The 27,132-nt window shown below is 42.4% G+C and overlaps 1 protein-coding gene across 2 annotated transcripts in view; it reads left to right on the plus strand.

The window, feature by feature from the left end:
* Positions 1–260: 260 nt before the first annotated feature.
* LOC118387468 (neural proliferation differentiation and control protein 1) overlaps positions 261–27,132 on the plus strand; it is a 37,614-nt gene continuing 10,742 nt past the window's right edge. Inside the window, exons 1-2 of one of the 2 annotated variants that reach the window (XM_052525647.1) lie at positions 261–621; positions 19,749–19,898. In XM_052525647.1, coding sequence (XP_052381607.1) covers positions 522–621; positions 19,749–19,898 — 250 coding nt within the window. In that variant the 5' untranslated portion in view covers positions 261–521. The remainder of the gene's footprint in view (positions 622–19,748; positions 19,899–27,132) is intronic. The other variant, XM_035775862.2, reaches the window with a different exon arrangement.

Consider the following 27,132-nt stretch of genomic DNA (forward strand, 5'->3'; position numbering starts at 1 on the left):
TGAAACGAAAAGGAAAAAAATAGTTAGCCTACGTGTTTGTGTGACTGGTAGTGGTCAAACCAGAGACAAAAGAATACACCGTCTTTGATCAGACCACAGGCTACACAAGACACACACCTGGCGATCGCTTACCTGCCTGCTCTGTCTGTCAAAGTGCCCAAGCCTGTTTTGTAAACGCGTCATGACGCCGACACCAAGATTTGACGTAGCCTACCTCCACGGTTCACCCGTGCCCCTCCATCTAATCTCGCCTCTCTGTGAATGCTGAATTCCCCGCCTCCCCACTTTTCAACGAGCGCACCGCTATTTTTAGCACTGCCACGGATTAATGTAAAGTGGCGCAGAGACCGTGAACCGGACTGTCCACAAGCATTGTAGGACCTCGCTCGGTATCGGTGCATTCGGCGAGTTACTTGTCACGGAAGCCACTTGGCACGGATTCGGAAATCGAGTCGGGGGAATGATGACAAACCCCATGTACCCGTTTCTGGCTTTCTTTTCCTAAAGAAGCATTTTCAAGGATGCTGCTTTCGAAGCGGATCGAACGACAACCCCGGCCCTCGCTCCTGCCTGTGGTTCTCCTATGTTTCATTCTCACCACTGTCAGTGCCAGCATGCCAGGTAAGCATATAGTTTACTTCTAGGACAAATTAAAACGATTTATATTTTGCTTTGTCCCGTATAAAATTAGGATTAGCCTATGCCCTATTAATGTCTTCACATTTTAAAAACAGCCCGCATCCAATTTAAAAACAACAAACATAACATTAAAAACATGACATTACTTGGTCATTTTATGGAGGAAATTGTCCAAAGGGCACTGAAATGTAAATGTTTATTTCTAATTGTGAGTTGAATCAATTAATTGTGTTTAACGCTCACTGTACTTTACTACTTAGTGCGTGACGGTAACATTTTGCTTCACTAAGAGTTGTGACATCTGATATGCAACAGGGTGTTGCTGCTCTCTACCAAGACAACAGTCTGCTTTTAGTCTGGTTTACTAAATCTAGATATGTCTCTGCGCAAACTAGAAAAAGGGATCGAGAAAAATACATTCTCAAGAATTCCCCACTAATTCCCTTACTCGTAATTAAAATTTCTCAAAGCGTTTCCGCTCTACAGTTGCACAGTGTATTCCCAAGCAAATGGGATTCCCGAGTGACGCAGCGGTCTAAGGCACTGCATCTCAGTGCTAGAGGCGTCACTACAGACCCTTGTTCGATTCCAGGCTGTGTCACAAACGGCCGTGTTTGGGAGTTCCATCGTGTGGCGCACTATTGGCCCAGCTTCGTCCAGGTTTGACCGGCCAATATTATAAATAAGAATTTGTTCTTAACTGACTTGCCGAGTTAAATAAGGGTTAAATAAATAAAAAATGGATATGGTCTATATTATTTGATGTAATTCATATAACTATGTATACATTTTAAGTAAATCATTGTGTAGTCTTAGCCTATATTGCAGATTGTAATTGGGGGGAGACACTTAATTTAGTAAATATAATCAAATTAATCAAATGGAATTTAACTGTAATTTCCATGAAAATATTGAACATGTAGGCCTTATTTTACTGACATAAAGTAAATCACCTTTTTATAAGAGACAGATGAGGTTGAAAAGGATGAATTACATTTACATTTACATTTAAGTCATTTAGCAGACGCTCTTATCCAGAGCGACTTACAAATTGGTGCAAACACCTATGACAACCAGTGGAACAGCCACTTGCATCTAAATCTTGTTGGGGGGGGAATTGGAGAATGAATATTATCTGATGATGAGAGGAACTGACTGATTGGTGATGAGAGAGCTATTCACACTGAGGCCCTATGAGCAACACAAAAGCTGGACACTAACACACACAATCTCTTTATCTTCTGGACTAATCACACACATCCCTCCATTAGCAGTGGCATGCATCCACTCTTTAAATCTTATACACTCATGCAGTTCCACACAATAACTCAAACACACTCATACACTCTTTAGTGTAGTGTAACTCCGGCATATACAGTATAATCCCAAAATTGTGGGATGTGTGCAATGTATATCTCTACAATACATGTGCACACAGACCTCCTGTATGTTGGTCTGTACTGCTTGTTGAAGTTTCCAAGTAAGGCTTCAGGCATTCGGACAATGTTTACCATGAGGTGTTGTTATGGATGTATCATCATCCTGATTGACTATAAGCAGGCTGTTGAATTGCTAACATGTTCATGTTATGTAAGCCGAGTACTGTCAAAGAGAATGACAGCCAGGGATGGAAATGCATCATATAAATCAACCTGTATTTGCATTGGCACCACTTTTGTGTTCTGAGAGCTTCTCCACTGTAAAAATGCCGGCTGTCTTATTCAACAGGCTTCTGTTGATGAACAACACCACATAACAAGCATATTCTCTCCCAGGCCCTACTTTTAGCTGATTCTCCCTGTTGTCATCAGTGTTTTACTTTCAAATGTCAGGTTTGTCATTGCAAAGGCAGTGCCTTTGTGTGGTTCTCTGGCAATCTTGTCACTATTCAGTGATCAGTCGCCTGGAGGCTTGCTTGTGTTAGAGGAAGAGATTACAGTTGAACTGTTATTGCTAGTCACAAATAGCACGCACGCACATACACTTTTGTGACCCAGATACTGTCCAGATTTTGCAGCACCTTTGGGGACAGGCAGAGAGAGCAGATGGAAATAGTTAAGGGTCTGAACTGACACTGTGACAGGCCCACGTAGACCACTGACTTGCACTACTGAAAGGGTGTCTTTCTCTCTCTCTCACTCTCTCTCTTTCTTTCTCTCTCTAACCATGTTTCCATTGAAGGTTTTATGCCAGTAAAGTCATGCTGTATGAAAAAAAGACCATGACAGGTTTGGTGGAAACATGAAGTGTTGGTACAATTTCAGAAATGTCAACAGACAAGTTGCTCATTCGACATGGTGGGATCTTTTTGTGTCGGTATAATCAGTTAGGCAACAATGGCGGTGGGAACTCTTTCATGTTCAAATATTTATATCATAAACCGTCATGTTGAAGTAAACTTGGAGTCACGCAGTGATCTGCTATACATTGTACTACCACGACGTGGAAAAGCGTTGTGCGTTTTATAGGTAAATGAAATAAGTTATGAAGAACTTCATGGCGGTTAAGGGATGGACGGTGATGATCCTAATGCAAATGTTCTATAACTATTGAGGGTTTTATATGAATGCTGGTGACATGATGATCGACACTTGGCTGGCAATTATCAAATAAAAATGATATTGCTCTTATTTATAATTCATCATATAACCTACCCTGTCCACTTTGTCAGCAAACTGTTGTCTAGAGAACATGTGCCGAAACCAGATAGGGAAAGTTTGCTTTTAATTCGGTACATGGAAACTCTAATGAGAATTTAGCTTTTTTTTACAACCAAATCTAAAAAAAAATATATGTAAATGAAATGTTATAGAAGTGTCCAGACATGTTTTCTTTACGATTTGACTTGTTTTTGAGAAACGTACCACAACCAGGCTTGGATAACACTGGAGGCCCTTCGGTCTCCACACAGTTGGGTAAAGTTGCTTTTAGTTTTTTGTGCCCGTTATGTGGAACAACTTCCAGAGCTCTCTGATATGAGATGTTCTGGTCCCCCTTGATCTGTTCAGAGCAATGATTGGATACCTCTATGTTGATACATTTATTTTTCTTAATATGTTTTGTAATTTTGTATATTGTTTGTTGTCCATTTCTAAAAGGACATATTTGGGGTAAGTTTCTCAAAAACAAGTGAAATTGCAACAACAAAAAAATGTATAACACCCCATTTACATAAATTGAGATTTGGTTGGAGAAAACCAAAATTCTCCTTTAAGGCTGTGAGATTGACCATTCTGTTAAATTTTTAACAGTGAGGCGGAAACAGCAGTTCTTTACTTTTCTAGCCCCAAGTGAGGCTTTTATTAGAAAAAGTGAAGATAGCCAGGGAACTCTACAAATATTTACATAAGAAAATAACAAACTGGATGTTGCAACAGGAATACAAACTGAACCTAATAGAGCGCTTCAAACAAAACCCAGGCCCCAAATGTACTGTAACCCAGCAGCATGCCAACCAGTTCCCTGTCCAATCCCAAACAATGAAAATGACAGGGTTTAGATACACATACATTGTGGGTATCAGCCAATAGGATGAACTGTATCACATCATGATCAATTAACATTAACAATGCAGGAAATTCAATACAACATGTTAATAAGTTCATAAACATACACTATATGTTTTCATACCAGCACACATGTCAATAAAGCTGCTCCACTTGCTTTAAGCATAAATACAACCTGAGATATAAACATGTTCATCCCCCGGGATAAGCTACTACCGCAGTACCATTTATTAACTGTGCTCGTCCGAGCACCTTTTGGCTGTCAATTCTCAGACCAGGAAATAACCGGAACTCTCTTCAATAAACGAGGATAACAAGTTAAGAATCTACATTTAAGCTTAACGCTCATGATTTCATCTTCAAACATGATTACATCACAGTTGTACTTCCTAGTCATAAATACATGAGCATGAAGTTATATAGTGGGCGATGCACAACTATGTTTTGCGCGCACAAACCCATTGACGGCATGCGACCACCAACTCTCACACAAGTCTCCTCTCATTTGCAGGTGATCAACAATCAAGACGTCGAAATACATCCCTAATCCCACATTATATTCAATAAATACATGTGCCTCAAACAGTTTCATAAACATTGTCTGGTTATTGATAATCGGGCCTAACTTTAGCTTAGGTGACAAGGACATAATCAGTGGTGTAAAGTACTTAAGAAAAAAATACTTTCAAGTACTACTTAAGTAGTTTTGTTTGGTATCTGTACTTTACTATTTTTATTTTTGACTACTTTTGCTCCACTACATTCCTAAAGAAAATAATGTACTTTTTACTCCATACATTTTCCCTGACACCTACAAGTACTCAATAAATTTGGAATGCTTAGCAGGACAGGAAAATGGTCCAATTCAAATCCAATTTTATTAGTCACATGCGCCAGATACAACCTTACAGTGAAATGTTTACTTTCGAGCCCCTAATCGATAGTGCAGTTTTTAAAAATACGGATAAGAATAAGAGATAAAAGTAACAAGTAATTAAAGAGGAGCAGTAAAAAATAACAATATATACAGGGGGGTGCCGGTACAGAGTCAATGTGCAGGGACACCGGTTAGTTGAGGTAGTATGTGCATGCAGGTAGAGTTAATTAAAGTGACTATGTATAGATGACAACAGAGTGGCAGTGTTGTGGGGGGGTGCAATGTGAATAGTTTGGGTAGCCATTTGACTAGATGTTCAGGAGTCTTATGGTTTGGGGGTAGAAGCTGTTTAGAAGCCTCTTGGATCTAGACTTGGTGCAATGGTACCGCTTGCCATGTGGTAGCAGAGAGTGCAGTCTATGACTAGGGTGGCTAGAGCCTTTGACAATTTTCAGGGCCTTCCTCTGACACCGCCTGGTATAGAGATCCTGGATGGCAGGAAGCTTGGCCCCGGTGATGTACTGGGCCGTTCGCACTACCCTCTGTAGTGCTTTGCGGTCGGAGGCCAGGCAGTTGCCATACCAGGCAGTGATGCAGCTGTAGAACCTTTTGAGGATCTGAGGACCCATGCCAAATCTTTTCAGTCTCCTGAGGAGAAATAGGTTTTGTCGTGCCCGCTTCACGCCTGTCATGGTGTGCTTGGACCATGACAGTTTGTTGTTGATGTGGACACCAAGGAACTTGAAGCTCTCAACCTGCTCCACTGCAGCCCCGTCAATGAGACTGGAGATGTGCTCGGTCCTCCTTTTTCCTGTAGTCCACAATCATCTCCTTTGTCTTGATCACGTTGAGGGAGAGGTTGTTGTCCTTGCACCACACGGCCAGGTCTCTGACCTCCTCCCTATAGGCTGTTTCATCGTTGTCGGTGATCAGGCCTACCACTGTTGTGTCATCGGCAAATGTAATGATGGTGTTTGAGTCGTGCCTGGCCATGCAGTCATGAGTGAACAGGGAGTACAGGAGGGGGCTGAGCACGCACCCCTGAGGGGCCCTGTGTTGAGGATCAGTGTGGCAGAGGTGTAGTACCTACCCTTACTACCTGGTGGAGGCCCGTCAGGAATTCCAGGATCCAGTTGCAGAGGGAGGTGTTTAGTCCCAGGTTCCTTAGCTTATTGATGAGCTTTGAGGGCACTATGGTGTAGAACACTGAGCTGTAGTCAATGAATAGCATTCTCACATGGGTGTTCCTTCTGTCCAGGTGGGAAAGGGCAGTGTGGAGTGCAATAGACTGCATCATCTGTGGATCTGTTGGAGCGGTATGCAAATTGGAGTGGGTCTAGGATGGGTCTTTCTGGGATGATGGTGTTGATGTGAGCCATGACCAGCCTTTCAAAGCACTTCATGGCTACATACGTGAGTGAGTGCTACGGGTCGGTATTTATTTAGGCAGGTAACCTTAGTTTTCTTGGGCACAGGCACTACTGTGGTCTGCTTAAAACATGTTGATATTACAGACTTGGACAGGGAGAGGTTGAAAATGTCAGTGAAGACACTTGCTAGTTGGTCAGTGCATGCTCGCAGTACACGTCCTGGTAATTCGTTTGGCCTTGTGAATGTTGACCTGTCTAAAGGTCTTACTCACATCGGCTGTGAAGAGCGTGATCACACAAGCATAGAAGTGGTTTACCTCATCTGGTTGGCTCGTGTCACTGGGCAGCTCTTGGCTGTGCTTCCGTTTGTAGTCTGTAATAGTTTGCAGGTCCTGCCACATCCAATGACCATCAGAGCCGGTGTAGTACGACTCGATCTTAGTCCTGTATTGAAGCTTTGCCTGTTTGATGGTTCGTTGGAGGGCATAGCGGGATTTGTTATGCTTCTCAGTTAGTCACGCTCCTTGAAAGTGGCAGCTTTAGCTCAGTGCAGATGCTGCCTGTAATCCATGGTTTCTGGTTGGGGTATGTATTGTCACTGGGGACGATGTCATCGATGCACTTATTGATGAAGCCAACAACAGATGTGGTGTACTCCTCAATGCCATTGGCGGAATTCAGGAACATATTCCAGTCTGTGCTAGCAAAACAGTCCGGTAGCTTAGCATCTGCTTCATCTGACCACTTTTTTTATCGATCTAGTCACTGGTGCTTCCTGCTTTAATTTTTGCTTGTAAGCATAAATCAGGAGGATAGAATTATGTTCACGTTTGCCAAATGAAGAGCTTTGTATGCATCTCTGTGTGTGGAGTATAGGTGGTCCAGAGTTATTTTCCCTCTGGTTGCACATTTAACATATTGATAGAAATTAGGTAAAACTGATTGAAGTTTCCCTGCATTAAAGTCCCCAGCTACTAGACATGCTGCCTCTGGGTGAGTGTTTTCTTGTTTGCTTATGGCGGAATACAGCTCATTCAATGCTATCTTGGTGCCAGCCTCTGACTGTGGTGGTATGTAAACAGCTACAAAGAATATAGACACAATCTCTCGGTAGGTAATGTGGTCTGCAGCTTATCATGAGAAACTCTACCTCAGGCAAGCAATGGCTCAAGACTTCCTTAGATATCGTGCACCAGCTGTTGTTTACAAAAATGCATAGAACGCCACCCCTTGTCTTACCAGACGCCGCTCCTGCCGGTACAGTGTATAACCAGCCAGTTGTATGTTGAGATTGTCGTTGTTCAGCCACGACTCTGTGAAGCATAAGATGTTAGTTTTTAATGTCCTGTTGGTAGTTTAATCTTACCAATAACTCATCCATTTTATTGTCCAAAGATAGCATGTTTGCGAGCGGAATTGAGGGGAGTGGGGGTTTATTCGCTCACCTCCTACTCCTCAGAAGGCAGCCCGCCCTCCTGCCTCTCTTTCTCCACCTCCTCTTCACGCAGATCACTGGGGTCGCGGCCTGTTCCCTATGGAGCCCTATATCCTCAGGCTCGTCAGAGTCGTGAAAGAAGAAAAAGGATTCTGCTAGTCCGTGGTGTGTAATCACAGTCCTGATGTCTAGAAGTTATTTTCGGTCATAAGAGACGGTAGCGGCAACATAATGTACAAAAATAGTAAAAAACTAAGTTACAAACAACTCAGATAAACTAACAAAATAACACAATCGGTTGTGGGCACATAAAAGGTCTGCTCCGGCACTATTTTAGTTTTTTTTTTTCACGCACTTATGAAGATAACATCCCTGGTCATCCCTACTGCCTCTGATCTGGAGGACTCACTAAACAAATGCTTGGTTCTGAAATGATGTCTGCGGTTTGGTTGGAGTGTGCCCCCGGCTATCCGTAAATTAAAAAAAAACAAGAAAATGGTGACGTCTGGTTTGCTTCATATAAGCAATTAGAAATTATTTGTCATTTTACTTTTGTTACTTAAGTACATTTGATCAATTACATTTACTTTTGATACTTAAGTATATTTTAAACCAAATAATTTTACTTTTACTCTAGTAGTATTTTACTGGGTGACTTTTACTTCGAGTCATTTTCTATTAATGTATCTTTACTTTTATTCAAGTATGACAATTATTTACTTTTTCCACCACTGAACATAAGGACAATCGTATTTGATGTGCACTACATCATCACGCACAGCATTTTACCCACAAAAAGTCAGTTTGATGGAAACACACATCTGGTGGGAAAATGCGCATATATATTTTATACGCATGAAAATGTGTTCCCAGTTCGATGGAAACCTAGATAGATACTTATGAGTATTTTAGAAGAGTACGGACAATGCAATCTTCTCCAGGGGCCCTGCACTGTGGCTGACCCTGGCTTCCAACCCCTTGGGTGTATGTGCGTGTTTCTCAGGAGGTTGGCTTGAAACCAAATAAGACACATTTTGGAAAGGAAAATGGACAATAATGTACTCCTCTTCTTCAGGTCTCTTATCCATGTCTGTTTTTTTTAAGTGCGTCTTGGGGCTTTGACCATTTTTATAAGATTCAGTTATGTGTACTCCATACAGGGACTATAAGTGGCCACATGCTGTTCTATGCTCTGAGATCAGTTACAGGTTATGAATATGTGATTACAGTAAAAAGATGGAATGAGGAACTTGGCAGTGAAATTACTCAAATCCTGGTCTTGAACCCACATGGCAGCTGGCAGCAAACCTTACGCTTAACTTTAGCCAGTTTGCTACAGCAAGGCAGCTGTTTTTGTTTATTTAATCTCAACATCAAATCATTTCTGGGTAACAAGTGAGTACCTTACTGTGATTGCTTGGTGGTCATAAAGAACAAAAAACAATAATGTTCTAGGTCTGTCTGGGAGTGGTCTGAGTTAATTACTGTTATTGGCAGCTTTGCACCCTCTTGGCATTCTCTCAACCAGCTTCACCTGGAATGCTTTTCCAACACTCTTGAATGAATTTCCACATACGCTGAGCACCTGTTGGCTGTTTTCCTTCACTCAGCAATCCAACTGAGAGTTTTGGCACTCTTTCTTATTGGTCTGTTAACTAATTTGCCACCAGGTGATGTCACCAGGCAGGCCAAAACTCAATATCACCAAAACAGGTTGACATTTTAGGTCTTTAGCTCTTACACTACATTATCATAATTCTCACAATTTCACAGTATTATTCCAACCTCAATGAGGAGATATAAAACACAATAAAATCTAGTTTTTAACTGCACTGGGCCTTTAAACAATACACTACAAATTTTAATTATCCTGTATTGCAGAAAAGTTTTCCTGCTACAGGGTGATAAAATGAAGATCCTACATCTGTATTCTGAAATTGTAAGTGCTTCAATGTGATGTTTTAACTATAAGCCAGAACTCATAGATAATTATTAACCTGGCCAAATGTGAGCTATAAATGTCATACCTTTTTGAGATTAGGTATACTAATGGTAGTACAAGTCTATAGATGCAGAGAGAAATTAAAATGGTCTATAGTATACAGTGGAGAGTGTTGCTCTCAGAAAGATTCCTTCGAAAAAAAGGCTTTCAAAATCTCTTAAGTAGCACTCAGAAAGGAGTTAATATTGATCTGTTTTCCTTGTTTCCTTTTCCTGATTCCAATCCTCCTGAACAAATGTTGTTTGATAGGACTAAGGGGCAAGGAGGAAGAAAGGATGGGTTTTTTTCACAACACAATTGGTCTGGCAGGGACTTGTTGCCATGACAACTCTGAAGCCTCAGATGAAGCAAGCCAGTTTCTTCCAGCCAGCCCAAGGGAAAACAGTAGTGTAGCTGGCAATGGAATGCCTAATATTGATGCTGAGACATTTAACCAGACTCAACCCACTGCATCTTAATTCAATGCTGTCTATATTGTGCTGTATGATTTCTACTAATTTGAGTGAGTGAGTTATTCAGGAAATGTAAAACTTGCGGCCTATCTGAGGTTTAAAGGCCCAGTGCAGTAAAAATCTTGGTATCCCTGTGTTAATTCAATACTGTTTATATTGTGCTGTATGGTTTCTGCTAATTTGAGTGAGTTACGCAGGAAATGTAAAACTTGCAGCGTATTTGAGGTTTAAAGGCCCAGTGCAGTCAATCTTGATTTCCCTGTGTTTTACAGTATATACAGAACCAGTCAAAAGTTTGGACACACCTACTCACTCCAGGTTTTTTCTTAATTTTTACTAAACCCTTTACAATGAAGATCTGTGAAGTTATTTAGATGTTTATGAATTATCTTTGAAAGACAGGGTCCGGAAAAAGGGTGGCTTCTTTTTTTTTTTTTTTGCTGAGTTTTAGTTCTGTTGTCTTTACTGTTATTCTACAATGTAGAAAATTGTAAAAAAATATATTTAAAAAATAACTATTGAATGAGTAGGTGTGTCCAACCTTCTGACTGGTACTGTTTATTTCCACACTATGAGGTTGGAATAAAATTGTGAAAAGGCCACTATTCAGGAACAAATTCTTTCACTTTCTTGTCGTTTTTAGTCATGTTGTGAGATTATGTGTGACTGTGAGTATGTGCTTGCACTGTAAATGTATTTAAACAGGTGCTGTGTGAGCCTCAAGGGCTATCTTTGCTTCTTTGACACATTTGAAGGACTTAACAAGAAAGTGCCATTGCTACAGACTCTTATCAGGCCTTTTCAGTGTCATGGTTGAATCACCAGACTGAACCTAAATCATGAAAATAGGAACAGCTTGGTCTGATAGGGGCTTTTTTGCACTGAGTTTTGAAACCCCCCAGTAAACCAAGTGAAATTGTCCGGCCTTCTAGGACTATAATGTGTAATGACAGTCAGCTTTAACAAATACAGTTAGGCCTACCTTCATGAAGAAAATACTATAGTATGCAAGGGTATAAATACTGTAGTATTACTATATTTATATACTACAGTATTCATTGTACAGTATCCATAATATATGGTAGTATTTACTGTAGTGTTTTTTTCGCTGACATTACTGTAGTGTTTACTATAGTGTTTTTGTTTTATTATCTTTAACATAGAAGTCAGAAGTCAAAAGTTAGGGAACACAGTATTTGGTCTATGCTTGACATGTAGGTTTCTCACTCATAGGTGACACAAATTGGAATATGGGGAGGGGAATGGGCAGTGTTTATGCAACTGTATAAGTACTATAGTATTCTATAGTAAACTAGTATTTTTATGTTCTATTTCACAGCATTTTTTTCATGTCTGTGGTTGAAACATGTCTTTGACATGACCATTTTTATAGAATTGAACCAAATAAATAATACTCTGAGTACTGGCTGTTTGTTACATGGGCTATCTATATTTTCTTAATTTAAATTGGGCTGCAATGAATGACGTGATCGTCCTTGCTGTGTAAAATATAAAAGTGACACTTCATATACAGATGTAATCATACCGTGTGTCTCCAAGAGACTGTCTGAAACAGATAATCATATCCATTTCAAAGGTATCTTCAGTCCGTCATGAGGCTGCTGGCTGTAGCCACTTGACGTGCATGGCTCAGTTCCTGTTTAACTAGAGACAGGAATTCCACACAATGGGACAGCATAACCCTGCTGCCCTTTCAGCTTCCTGCACCCCCTCTCACGCCACTGCACTAGTCTACACTCAACCCCCCCACACTGGTAGAGTACATAATAAGAAGTGCGGGGGGGCGGGGGAGTACAGTTACAGTAGGCGTCTGTCCAAAATGGGTCCCTGTACTTTTGACCAGGGCACATAGAGTTCTGGACATTTCTTACTGGGAAGGGCTATACGGGCTAGTTTATGCTGGCTAACTGGCAACAACATTAGCATGGCATTAGTTAAAACGGGTAAAAGAAAGTCGTTTTTTTTCATTGGACAAGGGAGAAATAACTTGTAGTTACATGCCAATTAGCTAATGTAATGACAAGTGTAACGGTGTTGTATCGAGGTGCTTCCCACTGCTGCTTTCCACTCGGTAGCAGTTGCTTCACCGGGCAGCTGTGTCGCTGTAGGTAGCTGATGTGGAAATGTTGTTCCATCCCACTTGATTTTATTTCGAGTAAGAGTGCAGAAATAACACAAGAAATAACTTGTAATATTGGTAGTAACCACCTGGATGTCACCGTGATACAGTCTACTGTTCAATGGGAAGAGTTTGCGCTACAAGCCAGCAACACAACATGGAACAATGTGCCTATCAGTCCTGCTTGCCGGGCACTGCTCTCCTGCAGTAACTTACTGTAGAGGGAAGTGGCTAGATATTCTAGATAATATCAGGCCAGGGTGACAGCTAAATAAAAGTATTGCTTTTGTAGTCTGAAAAAAAAAAAAGATTCTGAACACTCCCAAGTCCCAACAAGTCCAATTCTAGCTGACGTTTATAGAAACAAGCAAAACTACACTGAACAAAAATATAATCACAACATGCAACAATTTCGAAGATTTGAGTTACAATTCATATAAGGAAATCAGTCCATTTTAAATACATTTATTTGGCCCTAATCTATGGATTTCACATGACTGGTAATGCAGTATCTATGTATCTATTTGTCACAAGTACCTTTGGAAGAAAAAAAAGGTAGTGGCGTGGATCAGAAATCCAGTCAGTATCTGGTGTGACCACCATTTGCTTCATGCAGATTGATCTCCTTCGCATAGAGTTGATCAGGCTGCTGATTGTGGTCTGTGGAATGTTGTCCCACTCCTCTTCAATGGCTACGCGAAGTTGCTGGATATTGACGGGAACTGGAACACGCTGTTGTACACGTCAATCCAGAGCAGCCCAGACATTCTCAATGGCTGACATGTCTGGTGAATATGCAGGCCATGGAAGAACTGGAACATTTTCAGCTTCCATGAATTGTGTACAGATCCATGTGACATGGTGTCGTGAATTATCATGCTGAAACATGAGGTTATGCGGTGGATGAATGGCACAACAATGTCCGTAGCTTATACCTGCCCATACCATTATCCCACCATGGGGGCACTCTGTTCACAACGTTGACGTCAGCAAACATCCAAACGCGCTGTCTGCCATTTGCCCGGTACAGTTGAAAACGGGATTCATCCATGAAGAGCACGGTGGCCATTGGCCATCGAATGTGAGCATTTGCCCACCGAAGTTGGTTACGACGTCGAACTGCAGTCAGGTCAAAACCCTGGTGCGGATGACGAGCACGTAGATGAGCTTCCCTGAGACAGTTTCTGACAGTTTGTACAGAAATTCTTCAGTTGTGCAAACCCACAGTTGGTGGCTGGTCTCAGACGATCCAGCAGGTGAAGATGCCGGCTGTGGAGGTCCTAGGTTGGTATGGTTACACGTGGTCTGCAGTTGTGATGCCGGTCGGACATACTGCCAAATTCTCTATGGTAGAGAAATGAACATTAAATTCTCTGGCAACAACTCTGGTGGACATTCCTGCAGTCAGCATGCCAATTGCACACTCCCTCAAAACATCAGACATCTGTGGCATTATGTTATGTGACAAACTGCTAATTTCAGTGTCCTTTTATTGTACCCAGCACATGGTGCACCTGTGTAGTGATCATGCAAGAGTCTAAGCCCTGTCTATGTCAGAGGTGTACTACTAAGCTATATGTAATTGTTTTAAGACGATCATACCAAGGATCATTTTACTATTTGATTTGGAATTGTAAAACCCCTTGAAGTATCAAAATGTTTTTGCCTTACAGCTATTAGCCCATACAAATGCATTGAATAACATATTCACTACATGGAACAACAGATGGTCCCCCCAAAAAATCCAAAGAAAGTTTGTTCAGAAGTGTCTGTCCTATATCTGAGATACAAGAAAGATCAGGATTTTTAATATATTTTTGACATGTATTAAACACCTTATTTTTGTCACTAAACCATCTCCATATATACTATACTTCCATAAAGAATGCGTGGACGTTCTAGTGCAAGCTAACCTACATGTACATATTTGTGAGAGTCTCACCTTTCCACAGAGGGGTAATATTAGTGTGCAGCCCAAACTGTTCGGACTCTACAGACAGAAGTTGACATGATCGGCTGTTCTGACTTCAGACGAGTCCAAGACGTTTGTGGGGGTCGTAGAGCAAAACGGAGAACACCATCTTGTTCACGAGTCTCGTCTTTCCACAGAAGGGTCATAATAGTTTTCTAGGCCAAACCGTGAGAAGACCGATTTTTGAGATGTCTCATGGACTGATAAACACCGCTGTAGATCTTTCACCGCAGATGCGAAAGTGTGACATAGGCAGATGCAAAAGTGTGACATAGGCAGATGCAAAAGTGTGACATAGGCAGATGCAAAAGTGTGACATAGGCAGATGCAAAAGTGTGACATAGGCAGATGCAAAAGTGTGACATAGGCAGATGCGAAAGTGTGACATAGGCAGATGCGAACGTGTGACATAGGCAGATGCGAAAGTGTGGCAGGCAGGTGAGATGGATTTGAGTCGCATTTTATGCAAAAAAAACCAAATCAAAATCAAATTAATTATGCACGCTCAAGTATAGTTTTTTGTTTTATTTCTTGTTTGTTTCATAAGAAAAAATATTTTGCATCTTCAAAGTGGTAGGGATGTTGTGTAAATCAAATGATACACACACCCCCCAAAAAAATCCATTTTAATTCCAGGTAAGGCAACAAAATAGGAAAAATGCCAAGGGAGGTGAATACTTTCGCAAGCCACTGTAAATAGTCCGGTGGCCATTAATTGTTCAGCAGTCTTGTGGCTTGGGGGTAGAAGCTGTTAAGGAGCCTTTTGGTTCTAGACTTGGCGCTCCGGTACCGCTTGCCGTGCGGTAGCAAAGACAACAGTCTATGACTTGGGTGACTGGAGTCTCTAACATTTTTGGGGGGGCTTTCCTATGACACCGCCTAGTATATAGGTCCTGGATGGCAGAAAGCTTGGGCCCAGTGATGTACTGGGCCGTACGCACTACCCTCTGTAGCGCCTTACGGTCAGATGCACTAGCTTAAACTGACAGATTTTATTATGTTAATTCGATTTCCATGGTGGTGCGGACATTGACTTTTTCAGCTTCTTGATATGCCACACCTGTCAGGTGGATGGATTATCTTGGCAAATGAGAATTGCTCACTAACAGGGATGCAAACAAATTTGAGAGAAATATACTTTTTGTGCGTATGAAAAATGTCTGACAAATCTCATGAAGCATGGGTCCAACACGTTACATGTTGCTTTCATATTTTTGTTCAGAATAGTTAGCTGGGGAGGGCTCATTAGAATGTCTGACTGAACCAAATCCATTCGTCCCTACTCAACTCTCACTGCGCATCATACATACGTCATCAATTTTGGGCACCAGGCGTGTCCATAGACTCTCCTCTCTCGTACTAGTGTAACAGTATAACTTTAGACCGTTCCCTCGCCCATACCCGGGCGCGAACCAGGGACCCTCTTGACACATCAACAACAGTCACCCACGAAGCATCGTTACCTATCGCTCCACAAAATCCGGGGCCCTTGCAGAGCAAGGGGAACCACTACTTCAAGGTCTCCGAGCAAGTGACGTCACCGACTGAAACGCTATTTAGTGCGCACCACCGCTAACTAAGCTAGCCGTTTCACATCCGTTACACTAGCACTGAGTTTGCTCAATAGATTTTCCTCCAAAAACTTACTATGACTGATCCAGTATGTGGTTGTCTCACTTCATCTGGATAAGCGCTTCTGCTAAATGACAAAAATGTAATTGTATAGGAGGCCCACTCCACTCCTCCTATGCACTGATTGGTGTAATTTGCCAGCGTTTCTCATGACTCCTGATGATACCACCTTAAGCCAATAAACGGTCAACATTGCCACATCAGTGTTTTTCACCATCTGTGGTACACATGTCATGGCACTGTTTGCTGGTCTGCCCTTCTTGGAACTGTTTATGATTGCACAGCCTGGCAGGCAGCAGATGGCTAGAATAGTCATTTTTCATGTCTCATATTGACTTATTCTGGCGTTGCATAACTGTATTTACACTTCTGGTCCCAACTGGCCGAATGGTTCTCTCTCTCTCGGAGATCTTCATGTTACCTAATTAGTGAGTGGTGTAGGAGGCATGGTGAGGTGACAACCTGGCCTATGGTTTATTGATATTCTCTCCTTCTGTAATCACATTGTGTTTGTGGCGATCGACAAGATGAGGACACAAAGGGAAAGGGTATAGGACGCTGTCTCACAATGGTGATGGTGTCATGAAGACCCTATAGACAGTGCATATTTTTCCCTTACATAGTGCACTTCTTTTGACTAGAGCCTTTAGCCATCCTGTCAGTGTCTCCACACATGCCTCAGTATTGATGCTCTAGCAATGAGCTCTTCTGTATTAAGCCTCTCCCTCCTCTCTTTCTCTCACAATTCTTTCTTTCCACCCACCTCAGTCGCAGGTTTAATGAAGTGCCTTAAGGTGTGACTCAGACTATTCTCCTTTAATTGCTTCATGCTGTGGTATCTTGGGCTGATGATGCACGTATCTCTTAATTCACTACCATTATGACCCACAGCGAAGAGGTGGTGCTTCAGCTGGGAAAGATGCACTTGGTGTGTGTGTGTGTGTGTGTGTGTGTGTGTGTAAAGCTTAAAGATCAGTCTTCAGGGCTGCAATTTTCTGTGCAACCATTAACTTCCCGCTTAAAAAGAAAACTACAGCAGAACTGCAGGCTAATGATACTTACACCACAGAACATACAGAGGCAACACAGATATAATGATCTGAACAATGCTTGCAGATATCTTTTTTGGTACTGCACTAAGTATACCAAACATTAGGAACATCTTTTGTCTTGCCCATTCATCCTCTGAATGGCACACATACACAATCCATGTCTCAATTGTCTCAAGGCTTAAAAATCCTTCTTTAACCTGTCTCCTCCCCTTCATCTACACTGAAGTGGATTTAACAGGTGACATCAATAAGGGATCATAGCTTTCACCTGGATCCACTTGATCAGCCTATGTCATGGGAGGAGCAGGTGTTCTTAATGTTTTGAATGCTCAGTGTATCTCTATATTCTCACTATTCTCAGTAGAATCACTACATGCTACCATAATGACATCAGTCAAGCCAGACAGAAAGATGTGAAGACACACTGCATTTTTTTGTCATGATCTGGGTCCCATTGTGTGAATGATCCAGGTGACCTTGGCACTCTGAACAAATCCTCAGATCAAGGAAGAGCAATCAGAGTCAGTGAAGAAGAAAAAAATGATCTGGCACAATTTGATGAAAAGAACCATGGATGGAGGGAAGTGGACAGACAGAGATATATATCTATATACATGAAGGGAAGTTGGGATTAAAATCCTTCAAAGGGCAGGATATGTGGCCTCCAAAGCCACATCACATGTGGGAGCAGTCAATGGTGCCATGATCCCAGTGTGGCCTGGGTAACATAAGCACTGCCACCTTCAGAAGGACAGGCCAGTGAGTAGGGAAGACAGGCAAGCTGGAGGTGGGAGGCTTAGTGGTGCACACACTTAATACTCAGGCCGTGTCCGAAAAGCCGTACTTGCATTCTAAATAGCCTATGCATGAACATGAGCGATCTAAGTGATATAAATGCCAGGATGTCGTACACATCTAGCAGAATTCGCTACACACTATTAAGGAATAGAATCGTCTTTCGAGACGGCTGACAATCAGCTGAGGGGACCCGCTATACCAAAATTAACGAATGGCGGGAATCAACGCGACTGCGGATTAGATGACGCATTGTCAGTAGGATGAGCCTAGTATGCTGATATTTGTTTCTTACTGCATTCATTTTTACTAAACAGTATGTTCTAAATAGTATGTTGTAAGATTAGTACACAGTATGCCGTAAGTAGTGGGTAATCCAGATTTTGGACACAGCCTATGACATACCCACATACAGCACAGGAGGTTGGTGGCACCTTAATTGGGGAGGACGGGCTCATGTTAATGGCTGGAGCGGTATAGGTGGAACTCATTATATAGCCATTCTAATGAGCTGTCCTCCCCATAGCAGCCTCCACTGACATACAATACACACTAACATAAACACTACTGTGACTCACACCTCCTGGTGTCAGAGATCCTGTTGCCATGGAGGTCATTATGGCAACAGATGTAGTTCTGCAGCAGCCTAGGGGGCATGCGTTTCTATGAATACCCTCCTTCTGTACTGTGCACTTGTAAAAGCCCATGGTTACTGTACCACTCTGGGGCGGCAGGGAGCCTAGTGGTTAGAGCATTGAGGCAGTAACCAAAAGGTTTCTGGATCAAATCCCTGAGCTGACAAGGTTAAAAATCTGTCATTCTGCCCATGAATGGCAGTTAACCCACTCTTCCCCGGTAGGCCGTCATTGTAAATAAGAATTTGTTCTTAACTGACTTGCCTAGTTAAATAAAGTTTTTTTTTTTTTTGTTAAACTCTGCCTCTTTAAGCCCTGATAGGCTGCTAAGTCTGTTGCTATGTCCTTGCCTACCCTCTACAACAAAATGCACATTGTGACCCACTTTCTTTCTCTCTCTCTGTGTGTGTGTGTGTGTGTGTGTGTGTGTGTGTGTGTGTGTGTGCCAATGCTTACACTTTAGATATCTATTGTATGGCTAGATAGGGATGTTGATAATCACAGATTGGAGAATTATTCAAGCATTCATGCTGTCAACCTGGTTTATAATCCTGATCAGCAGAACATCATGATCTAGGCCTTGAAGGTATAATTGTATATTCTTTCAATCGTTTTGATAGATGACACTGCTGGTTGGAAGGACAACCTTTTCTAAGGTCAATCGAGCCAGGGAACAGGTGAAGATGTTGAGTGTCACAGGAGGTTGGTGGCACCTTAGTTGGGGAGGATCGGCTCATGGTAATGGCTGGACTGCAATAAGTGGAATGGTTTGAAATACCATTCGCTCCGTTCCAGACATTATTATGAGCCGTCCTCCCCTCAGCAGGTCTCCTCAGTTCCCTGGTAACTGTTTTTAAATTCAGCACAATGTGAATACGATAGCTTGGGTCTGTGTCTGAAAACAGAGTTCTAACCAATACATGATGTTCATGCAATGAAGACAATAGCACAGTCAGAAGGTTTTGCTATTCGAAATCCCTCTACATTATACATAATAAAATGTTGTTTGCCACTGGTGCATCAATTCATCTTTAATTCAATCAGTTGTCATGACTACATGGCATCTTGTCATCTCCAAGCAGCCTCTTTTGTCATGACACCTGGGGGATGATGTGACACACTCATGTTCCTGTCCTCTCACACACACTCCATAAGAATCATGATGACCATAATTCAGTATGTTCTGTTAGAGGAGGTGAGCAAAAGTGTTATCTAATGCCTGGCTCTCTTTTTCTATTTAGCTGGGGGTAAGTGCCCGTACCACATAGACTGTGCCCGTGAGGGGCGGCACTTCTGCAAACCTGGCACCTCCTACTGCGGCCCCTGCCTCACCCCATTGGAAGAGAACGAGGAAGGACAGTGTGTAGCAAGGAAGAGGCGCCATCACCATGGTATGTTGGTCTGGATATTACACACACATTATGCACACTCAAAAAGCCCCACAATCTCCATTATAATGTAGGAAAGCAAGGAGATTTGGGTGATTTACGAAAGATGTTATTGAATTTATTTGATGAAGCTGCTTCAACAGCACAGGGTCATTTTCTACGTATGTTCAATGAACATCGATCATCATCCTTTCCCTGGTTGTGTCTGCATCCCAAATGGCACACTATTCCCTACATAGTGCACTACGTTGACCCCTTTGTGGTTTACTATGTAGGGAATAGAGTGCCATTTGGGACAACCTGTGTCAAGCTACAGATCTCTGAGCATCCAGACATGGGTTATGGGGTTAGGTCAAACGCAATTTGGTCACACAAAGTGGTTCATGAGCTGATGCAGAGAGGCTGCCGTTTAATTGGATGTGTGTGTGTACGTGTGCCTTTGTTCGTGACGTAGCCATGAGTAACTAACTCTGTGCTTTAAGAGTGAGCATAGTGAGCCACAGTGACACAGACAGGAAACCCTCACTGCTCCTCTTTCTCCTCCTCCCTCACTCTCCCAGTCCCCCTCCTTGCTTACTGCATTCACTCTCAATCTCCCTCTTCTATATTTATTTGATACCCCCTTTTTTTTTTACTCTATCGCCTTCCTTATCAATTCCTCTCCGTCCTTCTCCCTATTGATCTCTCCATTGTTCTCTCTCCTTCGATCTCTTCAGCTCTCTGCATCAATCTGTCCTTATTTCTCCCTCTCTCTGTGCGCTGTAGTTTGATCCTGTGTTTCTCTAATCCCCGCTCCTGCTGCCCACAGACAGATGACCACCGCATTTAATCACCCAGAGTACTGCATGCATCTCTCTCTCCTGCATCACTCACTCTCTCTCTCCTGCATCACTCACTCTCTCCATCTCTCTCACTCCCTTCCATCTCTCTCCCTCTCCCTTTCTCTCTGTTACTCTCCCCTTCCATCTCTCCCTCTTTCACTCTCTCTGGCTCCTTCATACAATCTAATTTCATTCTGTAAAAGTGTTACTCTGTGGAAATAAATAACATGTTTTTATTTTCCGGTGATTTTACAAGCCATGGTGATTTTACATGCCATGGTTTGTGAAAGATATTGAGATAGAGGAGAAATAGAGAGGAAGAGGGAGATATTCTCTCTTACCCTGCCACCTCTACCTTGTGTGTGTGTGTGTGTGTTTCTCTCTCTGTGTGTGGTTCTCTCCAGGATTAATAATTTAGTTGGGTCTGCAGCAGAGGACATTAGATTAGGGGTCACGGCATCACACAGAGAGATATGGGGACATTAGATTAGGGGTCACGGCATCACACAGAGAGATATGAGAGAAAGAAAAATAAGAGCGGATGAAAAGAGAACTTTGTGGAGGGAGTTTATCAACCTAGGAGCATCTAATTCGTAGAACTTCTGACACCAAGCAGAAGCGGTGTGTGTGTAGTGTGTATTGTGTCATTGTGGTGGTGTGGTTTGGGTGTGTTGGTATGAGTGCTACAGACCACTGGGCTAGGTTACGTAAACCTGTGAGGGCTGGCTAGAACAAACTGACCCTGTGGCGACCTACCTGTGGTCAGAGACTTTTTTTTAATTATTTTTTTTATTTTTACTAGGCAAGTCAGTTAAGAACAAATTCTTATTTTCATTGACAGCCTAGGAACAGTGGGTTAACTGCCTGTTCAGGGGCAGAACGACAGATTTGTACCTTGTCAGCTCGGGGATTTGAACTTGCAACCTTTCGGTTACTAGTCCAACACTCTAACCACTAGGCTACCCTGCCGCCCAGTCCCCCTCCTTGCTTACTGCATTCACTCTCAATCTCCCTCTTCTATATTTATTTGATACCCCCTTTTTTTTTTTACTCTATCGCCTTCCTTATCAATTCCTCTCCGTCCTTCTCCCTATTGATCTCTCCATTGTTCTCTCTCCTTCGATCTCTTCAGCTCTCTGCATCAATCTGTCCTTATTTCTCCCTCTCTCTGTGCGCTGTAGTTTGATCCTGTGTTTCTCTAATCCCCGCTCCTGCTGCCCACAGACAGATGACCACCGCATTTAATCACCCAGAGTACTGCATGCATCTCTCTCTCCTGCATCACTCACTCTCTCTCCATCTCTCTCACTCCCTTCCATCTCTCTCCCTCTCCCTTTCTCTCTGTTACTAGGGTAGCCTAGTCTAACCACTAGGCTACCCTGCCGCCCCAAGACTGCTGGCTATGTCTGAAATACTACCCTATTTCCTATATCGTGCTCAGGTTAGCGTTTTCTGTCATGAATCTTGCTCTGGAAGCAGCTCTGCAGAGTGGTCACAAGCTGGCACAACCACAAAATTATAAATTCAGATTTTTTTTACCTTACCCTAACCCTAAACTTAACCACACTGGTAAGCCTAATGCCTAACCCTAACCTTAAATTAAGACCACTTTTTCATGAATCTTTAAAATATAGCCAATTTTGACTTTATAGCTGGCCTATCTAAGGGGAAATCGCTCAGTTCTGCATCCAGGACAACCTGTATATAGCACACTGTTTTTGACCAGGGCCCATATGGTGCCATTTGGGATGCAGCCCCTATGTACAGGATGAGGTGTACATCAATGGAGATGTGCTCCTAATCAGAGCAATCCGGACATGTCACCATGCAAAGCCTTAACTTTTATGTTCCTTTTATGTGCTAAACATATTTGTGCTTATTTTTTAGCATGATCCTATCTCCATAGGCTGTGTCTATTGAGGAAGCTTATGGATGTTTTTTCCAGTACACATGTAGACAGAGTCTGTTGTCCATGGAGAGATGAACCCATCCAGACACAGCAGGACCAGGGAGAGGCTTATGTGACCCAGTGGAGCCGAAACGGATACATTATTAAATCTAGCAACTCGGATGTCTTAGATTATGTATGAGAGAGCAGCAGGATGCACATCAGTATACACTACAGGAGGTTGGTGGCACCTTAATTGGGGAGGACGGGCTTGTGATCATGTCTGGAGGGGAATGGGTGGAATGGTATCAAATACATCAATAACATGGTTTGATGCCATTCCATTTGCTCCGTTCCAGTCATTAAGAGCCATTCTCCCATCAGAAGCCTCCACTGGTATACAGAAAATAAGCAAATACACTCTCCACAGCAACATGTAATACACACATTTACAAATTGACACAAACGCGCATACATGAGCATACAACCTCTTGTTTTCTCTTTCACATGTGCACACGCACACACACACTAATACACAGATATTTGAGTGTAGGTGCCATGCTTTGTAGGTAAAGTTGTCATGGGTAGGTTCCACAGGAGTCTGGTGAGGGGAGGACGGCTTATAATAATGGCTGGAATGGAGTGAATGGAATGGTATTAAGCATTTGAAACTGTGTTTGATACCATTCAATTAACTCTGTTCCGGCCATTACTATGAGCCACCCTACCCAATTAAGGTGCCACCAGCCACCGGTGGTAGGTACAAGCTGTATCTTCTCAGAATGGGAAGAGTAGTACTGTTATTCACTGGTTATACAGTGGCCGCCATGAGGAGCAGGGGTGAGAGGGTAGGTCAATTACAGTAGCTAAGTGAGTACAGTTGGTGAACAGTACTCTTTGTGTGTGTAAGACAAGCCTGTGTTTGACATCAAGGCATACACTTCCATAAGTAAACACTGGAGCTATGGGCCCTGTCTGGTAATAAGGCTGGCAACCAGTCAGGAGAACTGGATATGTATACACACAGTATGTACTGAGGGCAGAGCTCTACTCAGAAACAGGGATGTGTGGTCATCAACAGCAGGTAAAGCTGTGGTCAAACTGACCCCTCCATAGACATAGAGGCTAATAATAGATCAGGAGCTGGACATGGGGAACAGGGAGACCCTCTAGAGATGGGGTGCGGGGAGGGATGATGCATAGTGGGCTAAGCAAAGCTAATGAAGCTCTCTAATGGAGCCTAATGACAGCTGTTGACAATCCATTAGGAATCAGGGATGTTATACAATGCCATCATGCTATTAGTTGATTCAGTGTGGAGCTCTGACTATGTTAGTCCTGATGGGAAATGCGTTGTGGAGTCGTTGAGTGGTAGTGATGTTCATTTAAAAATAGTGAAGTCCTTTATTTCAATATTCTGTTTAACATGGTGACTACTAGGGTTGATGGAATTTGATAGACACCTGTACAGGGGACAATACTCTTGGGAGTTTGGTGTTCAGGAATTATTCACTTGAAAATGTGTTTTATATAGCTACGATGAGTGTCACCATGGAGAGAGAAATGGGTTGTTGCAATGTTGAGGATGGAATAGTTAACCAAGACATGTTATGGATGTTGACCCAAGTACCTCTGACCCAAATATAGGCTTGGGTCAACAAGCCTTACAATGTTTGGTCAAGAAGAAGCTATAGCTGCTAACATTCTGGTGAAAATGATTGCCCATCTAACCTAGTGCACTGTATGGCGGTAGCCTAGTGGTTAAAGCATTAAGCCAGTAACCGAAAGGTTGTTAGATTGAATCCCCAGCTGACAAGGTAGAAATCTGTCATTCTGCCCCTGAACAAGGCAGTTAACCCACTGTTTCTAGGTCGTCATTGTAAATAAGAATTTGTTCTTAACTGACTTGCCTTAAATAAAAATGGAAGAGGTCCAATTGAAAATACTCACCGGCACATTGTTCTGATAGCCACAAGAGGGCAGCAGTAGACCCTAAGAATGAACCCCTGAGAAATATTAGTCAGGAAACCACATTTCCATCCAGTTTTTGTGAGAAGTCATATCGTATAAAAAAGTAATGACAGCTGTGACGGAAACAGGCAGTTTCGGTGTCATTTTATAAGTTTAGACAGAATTCGTTTGTTTCGGTAAAATTAATTATGCTGGAAATGGCCTTTATGCTCAAATACTGATATAATAACCATCATATCGAAGTAAATTTGGAGTCACGCTATGATATGGGGTGTGATCCTCCCACTACGACTCGGGAATCCATGCAGTTTATTAGGCTACAAATGAAATAAATTATGATGCACTTCACAGCGTGGTGAAAGAGCACTATGATTAGCTTGATGCTGCTTTCCAATAAATCTCGAGGGTCTTATTCCGCTGACATGGTGATCGATGCTTGACTGCCATTTGACAACAACAAAAAAATGTTCTTGCTCTTATCCATAATAATCTCATCGTGTAGACTAGCACAGCCTACCCACACTGTATTTGTGAGCTGTTGGCTAGAGCGCAGGTGACAGGACCAGAGTAGGCACATTTGACATTTAATGGTAAAATATTGTTCTTTTTTTTGTTATGCCGACCCTAAAATATTTTTGTACTATTGCAAGCTATGTATTGATGAAATAATGCATACTGTTTGGTTATGTGTGGGTCTGAATTCAACTATTCGGTCAGGTATTATACTCATTCAATCTGGTAAACAATTAGAAAAAAGTGTCAAAAAGTTTCATTTACATATCCATTAGATACTTTTATTCACCTTCAAGACCCATTCCTTCAGTTCACAAACAAGAGCAGGGCAGCCCCTTTGACTGTAAATACAAATGACAAATTCGGTCGTTGTGATGGGAAATGATAGGTAACTGAATGTGTTGTCCTGATGTATAACTAAGGCCCAGCCAGGGTGGGGAAAGGGTGGATAGAGATGATAGGAATAAGAGAGTCTGACTGTTTAGTGTTTGTTTTCATAAACTTAAATCCCTCTTCCTCTACTTCTATGATATCATTGCCGTCCGCAAACAAATGTTTAAGGTGCATGCTGCCACCTACTGTGCAATCAATCATGGTCTGCCTAGTTCTGTACTCCCCTTTTCTCCATTTTGTCCACACTAATCGCTGTCATTTCCAACCCAGCACGTTGTCAAGCCCTCTCTTACCCACGCTCAAGGCTAGTGCACCTTACATCCCTCTTGGCACCTCTTGGCTTATGGTTAATTATCAACCTGGTGCCAAAACCTCCTCTCTGATGCATGGAGAGGTGTATGCTTAGTCAGTGTGTGAGGGTTTACTGACACACACACACACACACACCAATTTCCCCGTTCTTATTTTCTGTATCTACTACACACTCCCACTCAAACAAACTTAAATACATACCCTTATGCTCCCTTTTTTGTGGTTCATGTTCACTGATTCCTCTATGTACCCTCTCACTCAAGTACTCATGCCAACACAACATTTCAGGAATGTTCTCTTTTTCTTTCAAATGTTGTAATTTTCCTCAAATGTTGTTTAAGTTAGCTAACAAAGTAGGGTATAAAGTGCCAGGTACACTGGCACACTTGGAGCACTCCACCACCTGCAAAGTACAGATGGCATGACCCACCCCCATTGACACCTGTTGTGGATCACACTAAATGGGATAGAATGGGGTGAGAAAGTAACAAAGCACAGACTGAAAGTGCCGTCACATCATATCACGCACATTACCACCGCCAGATGGCCACCCTTCTGTAGAGGACAACACCTTAATCATTAATAACACGGCGCTCACGCTAATACAAACACAATGAGACATTACTAAGCATTTTCAAAGAAGTGGCTTAGTTGGTGATATGGCTCATGATGTCTCACTATAGTAATTAAATATTGAATCTGAATCATATTTAGCTTATCACGTAAACAGTGTAGAATTACCTGGTCTTTTAGAGTAACCTTGAGGAGGGAGAGATTATCACCATTAGCACTCAGCTGAGTGAGATTTAGGGACTTGTGTGTGTGTGTGTGTGTGTGAGAGGGAGCAGGGCCTAGACAGAGGGGCGGGGTGATTGCACAAGCCCCCTGCGGTGCTACAACCCCTGGCCACACACACACTATGTATACCGGTAACCAGGGAGAACTGTGGCCTAGTCCTGGAATGTGGCCTACTGTCTGGCCAAAAGAGCTGTTAAACAACACCCTGGCTTTGTCTCTCTTTCACTGTTGCCCAAACAAACAACACACCGGCACACTCTCTATCACACACACAAACACATTTATACACACGCGCACACACACACACTCACTGGCTCTCTGGCTCTCTCATGGGTTGCTTCATGCACTTGCAGTCACACAACAGGATGTCCTGTTTCTTCTAATGCTTGCTCTTTCACGCCCACACTCTGTTCTGTTATATGGTTACCACCTTAAATTACATTTTTGGGCAAAAAGGCAAACTCCCCTCCATCATTCATTGAATCAGGTGACTCATTCATCACAAAACCCACTGATATTGCCAACTACTTTCATGATTTTT

This window comes from Oncorhynchus keta, chromosome 9 (assembly GCF_023373465.1).
Source record: "Oncorhynchus keta strain PuntledgeMale-10-30-2019 chromosome 9, Oket_V2, whole genome shotgun sequence".
In the NCBI taxonomy this organism is placed as follows: Eukaryota; Metazoa; Chordata; class Actinopteri; order Salmoniformes; family Salmonidae; genus Oncorhynchus; species Oncorhynchus keta.